Below are 13,501 nucleotides of genomic sequence, written 5' to 3'. Positions count from 1 at the left end.
ACAATTCCCACTCCCATCTCAAGTCTTTTGTTCTTCTCATTTAACGTTCTAAAGTTAATTTTCCTTTTGATGCTGTTGTGCTGTCTGTGCCTGGGCTGGGGAGGGGCTGCAGAAAAAAGGGTTGAGTGCTGGGTTTGTGTGACCTTGTTTAAAGATCATGGGGTCCATGAGTATGATGAACAGAGATACTTTGGGTTTTATTCCATTCTGGCACCTTTTATTACGAGGACTGTACCAGTATGCCTGGCCTCTTAAAAAATATTAATAAAAAAGCAGTCCTATATCTGCTGCAGATGGGGTAATAAAACACTTGAGTATGACAGGACCTTAAATCTCACTGCTTTGTTCCTGTCCCAGTTCTCTGCCTCCTGCTCCCAGGTCTCCCTTGCTCCTGGCACCAGGGTCACCCAGCCTGGCCCCAGGCTCTGGTGATCTCCTGCCCGGATCCAGATGTGCTGAACACTCTTCTCCCTGCTTCCTTTTGTAGAACCGTGATCTTTCAGAGCCACAATTATCCACCTCTCCCCCTTTGCCTCTCACGTCCCCCATCCTCCAGATTTCCACCGGAGTTTGTATTTTTTTCCCCAGTAACATCTCTGAGGAGCCAGGGGTGTGTAAGACGTGTCCCAACGCTTGTATTTTAATAGCACACAGCAAACCACATCAGCACAGCCAATTTCACATTCAACACATTATTGCTATTTAAAGCACAGAGGTACAGAGATGATTGGCAATCCAGCTCGCCCAGGAAGCACAGCCTGCTGCTGCCTGCCAGATTGGGATTTTTTATTTTTTTTTAATGCTGGCTGCTCCGTGCAGTCGTTCCCTCACCTTTGACTTGCAGATTTCCCGACGTCGGAATAGCAAAACCATTTTCGTTTGTAAAAGGCACATTGCTGGCTGCTGAAAAGAAGTAATTATCATTAAATGTATACACGGGTGTCTAGGCAGCCACATCCACACGTCCAGCTCTGATGCCTGGTCCGTTTTCCCAGCTGAGCAACCTCCTGCATTTCCCCAGCTTGGCAAATAGGCTGCACCTGAGCTGCTGGGCTTGGGGGTGGCTGGGCAGGTGGGAGATTGGTTTGTGTCCCCATTATCCTCAGGGAAGAGGGAGGACAAGCAGGCTGTGCTGTTTGCATAAACACCTTGCTCAGAGTTAATGCACAGTGTGATTAAAGATTAGACCTTCCTGAATTTCTGTTCAAGGCAGCCTCACCCTGGTTACACTGAAGTGTGAGGTGACACAAGAGCCATTCTGAGGTGGAGATGTGACTTGTCTTTACTGGCAGTAATGGCTCTGGAGGGGGTTAATATGCCAAATAACACCTAGTGAATACAGCACTGGTGGGTAGGTTTTTCCCTGATGTAGAGGAGAGCCCTGAACTGCCTGTCTGGGGTGGGTGAGCTGCCTGGGGTGCTGGGTGCTGGCTGGGTGCTGGTTTTGCTGCTCTCGTTGGTGTGCCCAGGGCTGTCCTGTCCCACAGGGCTTGGGGGTCACTGGTGAGGGCCACGCTGGGGCTGTGGGGACAGGGGAAACCTTTTGGGCTATTTTGGAGAAATCTTGGTGTCTTGCAAGGATTTGGTTTGTGCAAAGCCCTGGTGAAGGCTGCCCCTGGAGGGAGGGCAGGGAGCTGGTGGCAGCACTTTGTCACCATACTGACACTTGTGCTGGCCCAGCTGAAGCACTTGGCTCCCCTCCACTTGCGGAAGGGATTAGCTGCTTCATAACATCCAGACAAGATAATCTCTCCAGTTTTGCCTGGAAGAAGTCCCTGACAAAGAGCAGCAAAGCTACAATAATGCCAGATGAAACAGTAGTTGAGTTTGCCTTCTTACTACTTTCTCAGGTAAGTTTGTGTTGGCTTTAATTTTATTTTTGTTGTTGATACAGCTGTGCTGTATCCCTGGTAAACCACAGCAGTACGTGGAGGAGAGCAAAAGGGGGAAGGAGCAGTAACTGTAAAAAATTTTTCCGTGCATTTTTTTTTTTAAATACTTTAAAGCAGAGACAGTTCCTCTCCTTCACCTCATGTTCACAAGATTTTTTTCTCCAGCCCTAGTGTAACATTAGAGGAAATCTGGAGATGATGTGCTCAGGTATAAACTCATCATCCTTATCCAACACATACCCAAAGTATTTGGAAGGAGCCATTGAGTGTCAGGTGGCATTCTGGTTTATGTCAGGCTGGTCCATGGGCTCTGATGGCAGAAAACCGATGGGAAGAGGGATGGAGTGGCACAGACATGCCAAAATCCCTTCTTTTTTTTTTTACCCTAGGCTGGAATGGAATTACAGAGGTGGATGAGAAACTCAGAGTATTTGGACAGTTACAGCAAACAGTGTAGGGACTTTGGCAGCCAGGTGGGGAATCTGAGTATAAATTAACCCTTGGCTTGGAAGTTTTGCTAAATCTTGGGCAGCTGGGAGGGGTGTCCAAGGAAGTTTTTGAGGTTTCAGTCCCTGCAATACTTGTTCTTTGGGCAAGCTGCATCTGGACATCATCTGGGCAGCCAGTACAGCCATGGAGAAGGTGAAGAAACCCCAGAGGGGTTCCATTGGGTTCAATTTGTTCCTAAAATTGCTCTCACTCTGTAAGTAGCACGGCAAGGGGACTGCCCACGGGGTGTTCTCCAGGAATGGCAGCTGTTTCCAAATGGTACCCCTGGTACCTAGAAGGAAACACAGCAGAGTTTCAAAATAAACAGTGCAAGTTACCAAAATTTTATGAAAAGAATGAATTATGGCTGTCCTGGACACAGGTGGATGTTTGGGTAGTGAGAGGCTGATGTTGGGTGCTGAGTGATGCGTCCCTGGAGCTCCTCTCCTGCTGCATTCCACTCCTGTGTCACGAGAGCAACAGAGCTTTAATGATGGATTACCCCAAAATGCCCCCAAGTCAAGAAGAACGAGTCCAGGAGACTGTCCACCCCAGTTAAGTATTGCCCACATTTTCCAAGGGGTTTTTTTGTCTTTTTATTAAAAGATCATCTTGATAAGAAATAGCAAACTACCATAAAGATTCACCTCAGTCACCCTTGAAGATCCTGCTGGGTCTCCAGGTATGGTTCCCACAGGATGCAGGGATGTTGATTTGGGATGTTCTCAAGTGCCAGCTAAGCAAATGTCACCTCCTGGAGTGGCACCAAGTGTTCCCCTTGGCCTCCTCCAGCAGCCTGGCACCAGCTCTGCTGGAACCCCCCAGGTGTTGTCCCCCCAAAGGTTTGCAGGATAACCCAGTGACTGCTGTCACTCACAGCCTCCAAGCAAAGCACAGCAGCCTTGCTGCCTCTCTCTGCTCACTAATAGCCACCTATGTTTTCAAAGGGATTGTCCCTTGGATCCTTTTTTTATTTTTCATCAAGTCTCAAAGCTCTAAAGGTCACATTTTCCAAGATCTTCCCTTGGAGCTTCAAAGACTATACATTCACTTTTAGAGCAAAGAAAAGGGAAAACCCAGCAATTTTAGGACAGCTCTCCCCACCCAGGGGCTCGGGGAAGCTCTAAATCCCATCACCAGAGCATCCCTGGGCTCCCAGCTTGGATTGATTTTGCTTACCTGTGGCCAGCTCCTCAGTGTTCTCACGTGTGTGAACTGCACCTTGGTGGCTGTGCCTGATCAAAACCAATGAACGCATATTAATTATTATTAATGCAGATGCAGAGCTCTGACTGGGCAGAGCAGGTTTGGGGTTTGTGAGGCAGAGAGCTGCAGCGTTTCTGACCCAGCACTGGGAGAGCTCAGCCTGGCTCCCACCTCTGTAGCTGAGCAGATGTCAGAGAGGTTTTAAGAATCTGCCTCTCCTGGGGAGCAGCAGCAGGGCCCTGGCTCTCCCCAGCTCTGCAGGAAGAAAAATAAAGGACCCAGAGGTCTGGATCTGGCTCAGAACTGAGGGGAGTGTTATTCTAGATCTTGTCACCCAAAAATCTCTTTTGGATCTTACTTTCCTGACAAAGCCTGTTGAAATTATTTGCATAACTTGATCTTAACATGGATGAAAGCTCCTGCTGAAATTCGGCCAAGAAGGGACAGGTATGTCAGGACCAGTTCCTGAATTATATTTACATCTAAGTTGCTGCAGTAGATCTTCACTTCCTCGAAAGTGATTCTCCTCTGCTCTTTAATTTCATAGGACAATATGAAAGACATGAATCTTCATGAAACTGCTCCCCCAGTGCAGCTGAGACTCTGTGCTGTTTGCAGCCTTTGCTTTTTTATCACAAGAAGTCCCAGGGGAGGTTCAAGGTAGGATCCTTCCTGTCTTGGCTCAGCAGTCACAAGAAGCCAAATAAATAAAGCAGGATGTCTGCAAAGCCCTGATTCAGCAAAGGCATGAGCACCACCACTTCAGTGTTAACCTCTGCTTAAGATGATTTGGGACAAAAGACTTCATCTCATGGCTGCCCAGAAGTCAGGCCAGGAGCCCAGCCCTTGGCTGTGGGCACAGCAGTGCTTTAAATCTGAGGGGAGGGGATGCTTAAAGGTGAGGAATTTCTTAACTTTCTTAAGAATTCTCCCTGCCCTGAGGACCTTCCTTGGTAATAAAGATGGTGTTTTGGTCCCTGGCCTGGCTTGGTGCCCTGCTGTGGGTCTGGACAAGGTGCTGAGGGCAGATGGCATTGGGGTGACAAGAGGTGCAGGTGGATGGGTCCAGAGGAGGCTGCAGAGGGGCCCGGAGCCTTCTCCTCCCGGGCTGGGCTGAGCACCATGGGCTGGTGGTGCTGCCATCTGCCTGGTGTGGATGTGCTGCTGGAGCTGGGGGTGTGGAAGGGCCTGGGACTGCCCAGGGTTGGGGAAGGTCAGCAGGGATCAAAACACCTCCCAGGAGAGGGGGAGAGGGATGTGCCTGCCCTGGGTGCGGTGGTTTGAGCACAGGACAGGGGGAGCAGAGGATGTCTCCTGCACTCTGCCTGTGACATCCCACCAGCAGCATGTGAGATGCTCTCCAAGCCCCAGATCTGCTCCATCTGGTGGGTGAGGTGGGGGTGCAGGGCTGGGCTGGGTCTCAGCCTGGCTCCCAGGAGCCCTGCACAGTGGGCAAACACCAGCCTGGGCTCTCCTGAGCTCTCTGTGCTCATCTGATCCCTGCCTCCCTGATGATGTGGTTGGAATTAAATTATGGTGTTTTAGTGTCCTTACAGCTGCACTTACCCAGGCACATTTCTTCCTGACGCACGATGTTGGAATTTTAGATGTGGCCAGGGGCTGTGGATGGCTTCTTGTCTCCCAGGCTCCTGGCAGCCTCTCCACATGCTACCCCAGGCCTGGCCAGGACCCGAGTCCAAGGCATGGCTGTGCTAAAAACCAGGGGGCTGCACCAATGGTAACTGCAGGATGGGGACACCCAGGAGCCCTGGTGACAGCCTGCATGCTGCTGGGACACTGTGACCACCAAGGGTGGCCCCTGCTCAGGGAGGTTCACACAGGTGGGGCTGGAGCTTATCCAGCTCATGGAGCACAGGAAAACACCTGCAGAGGGCTGAGCCCGAGCAGGGTCTGCTCAGCTGATGGACAATGCTGGTGTGGCTGGGACAATCCCAAACCCCTGGAAGATGTGTGCTGAGATAGGCTAAAGCTTCATGGGAATGTTCTTGGTTGTGTCTTCTTTGATGTCAGCTTAATGGAGATGGGATTTGCTGTATAAGCAATAAGAATTATTTGATTAGCCAGAGGAAAGTAAACAGAGCAGTTAACTCCATAACAATGAGATGAAACACCAGCAGTGGGTGGGTTTGGCATTCCCAGTGTGCCTGAAGTGCAGTAATGCCCAAACTTCAAAAGGTGACTTGGTTTTCCTTCTCCCAATTCAGCTTCAGACTCGTGAATTTTAAGTGTGTGGGCAAATACAACAGTGTGCCTGGATTTATCCAGCCCCTGCCAGTGCACGTTTGGCAGTCATTCTCCTTGGATGCTCTTGCTTTCTCCTGCAGTCAATGGTTTTGGATGACATGGGACTGATAAGGGATGTGGCTTCAGCACCAAATGGTCAGGCTGGCTCCTCTCCTTCCACCTCTCCTGGTTTTGAGCAAGGATGTGAGGACTTGCTATGTCTATTTTGGATTCCATCATGAAAGGAATAATTGAGATTGAGATTCTTAGTCACTCAACGCAGAAGGTCAGGGAATTAATGCTGTGTTACATCCAGACCATTCATTTACTGTGCCTCAGTTTTACTTTTTTTTTTTCCCCTTAACTGTCTGTAGGGGAAAACAAATGTGCCACAGAGAAGGTAACGCATCTTCAGGGCTGCACACATTCCCAGCCTCTGATAATACACACTGTTTATCTTTATTTTGGGGGTATTCCAAGGTAGTTTTATCATTATAATTGATTAGTGGCAACAGGGAGAAAAAAAAAAGATACAGGAGTAACAGGAAGAAATGGTTCCAATGAATCCATTGACTCAGTTGTAGCATTGATCTACTTCTGGGAATTATTTATAGGAGAAGATTCATAGTTAATAATATGAGTTTGGGCTTCTGGAACGGTTCATCAGAGGATCTTAAGGGCCTTTGGTAACAATCAATCAGGTAGAAAAATAAGGTAGACAGCCTCATTTCGGGCGAGGGAGGGAAACGGGATTGCTGCCAGAACTCTGTTACAGGTTTCTGTGGCCCCAAAAGGGCATCAGCCCAGGGGCCAACACTGGGGAGGGAGGTGGCACTGCCTGGGCTCTTTGGTGCTTCCTTAGAGCCCCTGTCCCACAGCTGCCTCCTCCTGAGGGATGAGCCCAGGCAGGACCTGGGTTACTCAGATATTCTTAAGCACAGGAGGGGGGTAGCTGGGTTTTCAGCTGCTGTTGGCATGGTCAGGGAAAGGTCCTTGAAAAAACCTGCATGGAAATCCTCCTTAGGATGAAGATAAGGTGTCTGTGAGCCCATCACCTGGGTCAGATCAAGCAGGGAGAGCTGCACGGAGACAAAACAAACCTTCTTCTTCCCCTGCCTCTCCTTCCCATTTTGTTTTTGTGTTTAACTTAATTGATCCATATCCTGCAATCCTCCCCGCAGGAGAAATGACACATCTGAAAAAGGCAGGAGGAGTTGTTTAAAGTTGTTTGGCTGGGTTTTTCAGTGTGTGTGTATATATATAGAATTGCCTGGAAGTAGTAAATAGAATTAAACACTGTAGTTCTGAAAAACAAAATTCTCAGGGCTGTCTGTTGATTTCAAAGCTGATGAAAACAAAGCCAGCTTTGAAATCTTTCAGCACAGAGCTTTCTCCCCCCCATGCCTTATCATCTAAAAGATGGGACTGGTAATATTTGGCTTCTGTTCTTTTGAAACAGTTGAAAAATATTGTTTTCTGGAGATGAAAACCCTGATGTTTTTAATAAGGTCAGTGTAATGTCCCCATTAGCAAGATGCTGAAATAACTTGATGGAGATCTGGAACTCCCACCAGGAAAGCCTTCAGTGCCTGCCCCAAAAGTCTGGAGCCCCCTTTGCACTGGGTGTGAGCTGCTGTTGCTTCCCTAAAATGGCTGGTTCCAGGACAGCCCATTCCAGCTGAGGGACTGGCTGCTGTGTTCAGGTAACTCCTGTCTGCACAGCCAAACTCGAGTGGCTTTTTTTGGTGTTTCTCTGGCAGGCTCTGGAGAAGGGCAGTGCCAGCTCCAGGGACCTGCAAACCCTGCAGCCTGGGGGTGGCATGGGTTGGGCTTTTACCTGGAGAAATCCAGCAGCTGGTACCTAAGGGAGGGATGGGCAAACTGGGGAGAGGTGTCCAGCTCACCACTAGGAAATGCAGGTGGATAGTGAGGATGAGCAGACTATTTCTGCAGACTGGGGCAACACCCAAGGCAGGGATGCATCAACAAGACCAATTGTTTGCAATTACATATTCTGCATTTTAAATGATCCTAATGATCTTTGATTTCCTGGCAGCTCCCGGGTGCATGCCTCCCCCCCCAGAGCTGTCTAAATAACATTTGTCAGGTGTGGGTACCAGGCAGGGCAGCAGGCAGTGTGTTGTTACTCATCAGGGATTTCCGAAACCCACCAGCCCATCAATCTCCAGAACTAACTAAACGATAGATGGAATATAATATCGGTCATTATTTCTTCCCTATGGATGAAAATGAATTATTCAGTAAAGATTTAGACCCTTTTTTATTACGACACTGAATTTATAGCGGATACAAAACATAAATGCAGATTTCTCCAGCAGCAGATAGATGGAACTCATTCTCCAGGCAGGCTGTGGCAGATGCACCCACCCAGCATCACTGCACTGGGTGGACAGGATGGGGCACACGACCTCGGGGGGGGGTGGTGAGCTCCCCCCGGGCTGGTCTGGGAGCCCAGCCTCTATTTATTTCAGCAATCAGGCTCTCTGGACCTCTGAATCTTCAATGAGTCCCATGCTACATAAGCCTTATAAATATTTATCTTACCAAACTCAGTTCCTCAGTCTCTGATCTGTGAACCAGAGTTGCCACAGACGGAGGGGAAATCAGTCAGGTTAAGGGGTGGTGATGAGCAGGAGGTGCTGTGTGAGCACATGGGGCTTGCTGAAGTGGGCTGAATTTGGGTTAGTTTGTATTGATACCGATAGTTTCCCTGTTACAGGAAAAACTTCTCCAACTTTTCATTGTGCAGCCAGGCAGGTGGTACCAGTGACCAGCAGGTACAGGGCTCCTTCCCCAAGTCTGCTGGGAGCTGAGATGTTGAGCAGGGCCACGGGAGGCTGGAGAGAAGGAGAGCAAGGCTGCAAATCCTCCCTGGTTTGGAGCACAGTCTGGGGGTGGAACAGCACCCTGGGAGATGAGTGCTGCCCACGGAGCAGGACAGCAGGTCCTGGTTTGTCACCCGTGGGCTCCAAGCACTGAATGCACCCCCGCAGCATCCCTGGTGATGACATTGTGGGGTTTGGTCACTGGGACCCGGGTCAGCCCCTTTGTTTAGGGTTACACTGACTGTGGGGGGGCTGGGGACAGACCCATGGCGGGTGTGAGGCAGCTCCCACTGCCCAGGGCTCTCCCCAAACCAGTAATTGATGGGATTTTCCTCCTGCAAGAGCCATCAAATGGCCAGTGCCAGAGTCAGGACCTGGGACAGGGGGTGTTTCCAGCTGAATGTGCATACATGAACTGCTCAGGTTTGTAAACACCACCCAGGGCTAAAACAAACCCAGCCATGGAAAGCTGGCTGAGAAATGGGCTGAATTTGTAAATCTCAGTGGTGTGTGCAGGAGAAATAGCAAAAAATGATTGAACAGATTGAAACTGGTCACCTGCCTGAACCCAGCCACCACTCTGTTGGTGTGGCTGTTGAAAAAGAAGAAAGTACAGATAAAGTCTTTCAGAAGCCATTTGACCTTCAATTTTCACTGATGTAAGGGATAACAGTGGAGATTTGGTTTTAATATATTGAAATAATTTATTTTTTTTTTCCTGGGCTGTAATCAGCTCTGCTGAAGTTCCCTCCGTCCATCAGTACAATCTTGCCTCGTGCTTCTTCTTTCTGGAACTCCTTTAAAATTCTGCACCACAGTCAGAGAGATTAAAGGGGTAATATAACCCCAGGAACCACACTCCTGACGAGTAATTTCCCGGTTATTATTACAAGAAATAGCCAAGATCTAAAGGAGCCTCAGAGGGGGGAGAAAAGGCTCCTGTCCCAGCCAGACTCTTCCCTGCTCACTGGTGCAAGACGAGGAGCAGGGACCCATGCGGGTGCCTGCAAATCCAGCACCTCACAGCTAAACAAACTCCAGAAAGGGAATTTTATCCCAATTTTACAGTGGTCTGCAGCAAACCATGAAGATGACTTGCACACAGCAAGTATTTCTCTGGTAGGCCAGACCTCCCAGACCTGTCCTCTAATTCATGCCCTGTTCATTAGACGCTGCTGGAAAGTACAGTGATGCACTTCCTCTCCCCAGTATATATACATATATGTGTATATAGAATAAACACTGAGCTCGAAACAGTTGGTGACCCCAAAAGAGCTCTCACAGGGATGGCTGCCCAGCCAGGAGGGCTCCAGCTGGAAGGCACCGTGTCTTGTGTGAGCTGAGGTGCTCCCCGTCCATGGCTGTTTCTGACAATGTCGGGCAAAAGCAGCTCAGTCCCGGCAGGGAGGTGGCCCTGGCTCCACCGTTCTAAGCTTGGCTGAATCTCCCAAGTTTGCACCTCGGGCCATCCCAGCAATGCCCAGGCAGCCCCACCACACCCCATCCCACTCCACCCCACCCCATTCCACCTCACCACACCACAACCCATCCCATCCCATCCCATTCCACCCATCCCATCCCATCCCATCCCATCCTATCCCATCCCATCCATCCCATCCCATCCTATCCCATCCCACCCCACCCCATCCCATCCCATCCCATCCCATCCCACCCCACCCCATCCCATCCCATCCCATCCCATCCCATCCCATCCCATCCCATCCCATCCCATCCCATCGCCGCTTCTCTGGCGCTGCTGCACAGGGCTGACGGGAACCGCTGCCACGAGAGCAGCTGCGACCTTCTGGGGACCGGGGTGCGGGGGACATCACCGGGATGTGAGGACAATGGGATGTGGGGGTACCGGGGTCACCGGCTGCCAGGAGCCCTGAGCGCAGCAGCCCCGCTGGGAGATGCTTGGCCGGGGGGTGCGGGATGCCCCGATCCCGCGCCGCTTTCACCACACCCCCCAGCCCGGGGGTCTGCTCTGCCGCCGCGGGCCGGGTATGTGTGTGCGGGGTCCCTCTCCCGGGCGGGGTGTCGCGGTTTATCACCCGGGTGTTATCACCACCGCCCCCCCACCCCTCGCCGGGGCTCCGGTTCGCACCGTCGGCGCGCGCGGTGACGTCACGGCCGGGCCACGCGACGGCTGCGGGCCCCGCCCCGTGGCGCGGGGGCGGGAGGGGCGGGGAGAGAAGGGGAGGGAGGGAGGGAGGGGAAGGGGGATGGAGGGAGGGAGGGGAGGATGGCGGCGGGGGGAGGGAGGGAGGGACGGCGCGGCGCTGAGCTAAGCCGATCCCACGTGTGACGGATCTGGCTGCTTCCCCAGCGCCTCTCCAGTGAGATCCTCCGGTAGCGGAGGGAGGAGGAGGAGGGGGGAAGGGAAAAGGGGGGGAAAAAAAAAAAAAGGAAAAAAAAAAAAAAGGAAAAAAAAAAAAAAGAAGCAACCGGAGAGCAAAACCGAGCCCCGTTAGAGCGGGCCGGGGGGGGGGGCGGGTTGGGTGGGCGGGGGGGTCCTCGCAGGGGCTCTCGCTCGGCGCTGATCGCTGCGGGCTCCGCGCGGCCATGGAGGCGGACGGCAGTCAGGCTACCTCGGGGAGCCCCGGCGAGGCGCAACACGACCCCGGGTAAGTCGGCGAGCGGCGGGGAGCGAAACGGAGCGGCGAGGAGCGTGGCGGGGAGGGGGGGGGAGGGGGGGGCGGACAACCTACCGGTCGTCCGCCCCCCCCCCCCCTCCCCGCCCCGCTTCCTCGCGGCTCCGCGCCCCTCCGCGCCGCCGTGAGGTGCCCCGTCAAAATGGCCGATCCCGCACCGGCGTTCAACTCCGCTCTCTTCTCTCCCTCCAGCAAGATGTTCATCGGCGGCCTCAGCTGGCAAACCTCACCAGGTAAGGACCGCCGCCCCCCCCCCTCCTTCGCCGCTCTCCCCACCTCCTCCCCTTCTCCCCACGCGTCCCGCCCCGCGTGGGCCGCGTCCCGCCGCGCCGGGGCCTGCCCGAAACACAGCCCCCCCTTTCCCCTCCTCTGCCTCTCTGCTTCTCTCTCCGCAGACAGCCTTAGAGACTATTTTAGCAAATTCGGAGAAATTAGAGAGTGTATGGTCATGCGGGACCCCACCACCAAGCGCTCCAGGTAAAAACCGCCGCCCACCCGAGTCGGGATGACAAACTTCGCGAGTTGACGTCCGGGCGGGTGTCCCCCCCCGTAGCCCCCTCCACACATCCCGGTCCCATCCCATCCCACCCCACGCGTGGCCCGTGGGGCTCTGGGGACCGGCCGGCTCCCTGCGCCGCATCCCTCCTGCCGGGAGGAGGAAACAAAGCGGCCGAGGGAGGCGGAGAGGTGCAGGGGCGGCCGGGTCGGGGCTGTCCGCCCTCCTCCCTCCCTCCCTCCCTCTTTCGGAACCGGAGGCTTTGGGGAAGGGTAAGGGGGGAGGAAACGGAGATTTATTTTTATCACTTATCTCCTTGTCTCTAGTTCTCATCATCTTCCTCTCCCCCACCCCCCTTCCCCCCCTTCCCCATCCCCTCGCTCTTTGTCTCTCTCAGAGGCTTCGGGTTCGTTACGTTCGCGGATCCGGCGAGTGTAGACAAAGTCCTGGCTCAGCCCCACCACGAACTGGACTCCAAGACGGTAGGTCCTGCGTGGGGCTGCCCGGCGGCCCCCCCCGCGCGGCCGGGCTCGGCTGGTGACAGGCGACAAGCCAGGGACCGACCCTGCCCTGGCCCCGCACCGGGGAGGGGTTTTTGCGGGGCGATGTCAGGTTGTCGAACCGGGGCTTGGCATGGTTGGGTTTTTGGTTTTTTGTTTTTCCTTGAGTCCCCTGTAACTTGCAGAACGCGGTAACTTGAGTCTTTTTGAAATCCGAATTTACCCACACCGACCAGTGGCTCCTCCCCCAGCATTATGTTTTACTGAGCGGTGACATTGAGAAAATTGTGGAGTAAAATCCAACTTTTTTTTTTTCTTTTTTTTTTCTTGTGTCGGCTGCAGAATGCTTTTTGCAGGGGACTTTCTGCTTCTTTTGGTTGATTATCTATTTATTGGTGCATGCATTTCAAGGTGGGAGTGTCTCTGTCTTTTATGACTGTCAAATCATAAAAGATGCTTTTAGTGCCATTTCCCAAAGTAATTTTTTTTGAGAGAGATCCCTCTCACCTGTGATGCCAGGACCCTTATGAAACGTGCACATTAATTTATGGAAGGCTGTCAGCAAGCTTGGGAGTAGATGTGATAGAGAAGCACAGGTCCTGGTTTGTTGTTGTTTTTCCAGAGCTTTTTGCCACTCAGTCTCCAGTGGGTAACAAGGGAAATGCTCGTGTGATTCAGCTGATCTATTTTTTTTTTTTTCTCTTTAAATAAATGTTACTTTTCTTTAAAGTATTTTTTAAAATATTAAAACCCCCCCGTGTAAGTTTGCCCCTTGGCCTGATCCTGCGTTTTCAACATTGGGTCAAACAAAAGGTATCGAGTGTGTGCGTAGCTTTAGGCCCCGTTTTTCTCCCTGTGCTCAAGGCCATGCAAAAATGTTGAAGTTTTTGTGCCTTGGACTTTATGGCAACTGAAAGCCTCAGCAAAGCTGTCTGGGGAGGGGGAAGGACACTGGTAGAGGTCATGATTGCTGTGGTGCGGATCGGTCTGGAGGGGGTCGTGTGCGGGGAAGGGAAGGATTGTGCTGGTCTGTGTCTGGCAGGGAGCTGCTGCTGGACATATCAAATGTGTTTGTTGCTCTAACTGTCTTTTATAGTATGTATTCTGGATCTTAAATGTTTTGTTTTAACGTGAGCGTGGTGTTAGGAGGAATCCTGTCTCGGTGCTGGAACAT

The 13,501-nt window shown here is 52.1% G+C and overlaps 1 protein-coding gene across 19 annotated transcripts in view; it reads left to right on the top strand.

Annotated features, from left to right (window-relative positions):
* The first annotated feature begins 11,189 nt into the window (after positions 1-11,189).
* MSI2 (musashi RNA binding protein 2) overlaps positions 11,190-13,501 on the top strand; it is a 195,560-nt gene continuing 193,248 nt past the window's right edge. For all 19 annotated transcript variants that reach the window (XM_030462366.1, XM_030462365.1, XM_030462362.1 and 16 more), the window contains exons 1-4: positions 11,190-11,304; positions 11,524-11,564; positions 11,727-11,808; positions 12,225-12,309. In XM_030462366.1, the coding sequence (XP_030318226.1) occupies positions 11,243-11,304; positions 11,524-11,564; positions 11,727-11,808; positions 12,225-12,309 (270 nt within the window). In that variant the 5' untranslated portion in view covers positions 11,190-11,242. The remainder of the gene's footprint in view (positions 11,305-11,523; positions 11,565-11,726; positions 11,809-12,224; positions 12,310-13,501) is intronic.

This window comes from Calypte anna, chromosome 19 (genome assembly GCF_003957555.1).
Source record: "Calypte anna isolate BGI_N300 chromosome 19, bCalAnn1_v1.p, whole genome shotgun sequence".
Taxonomy (NCBI): Eukaryota; Metazoa; Chordata; class Aves; order Apodiformes; family Trochilidae; genus Calypte; species Calypte anna.
This window is presented reverse-complemented; position numbering and strand designations above follow the sequence as displayed.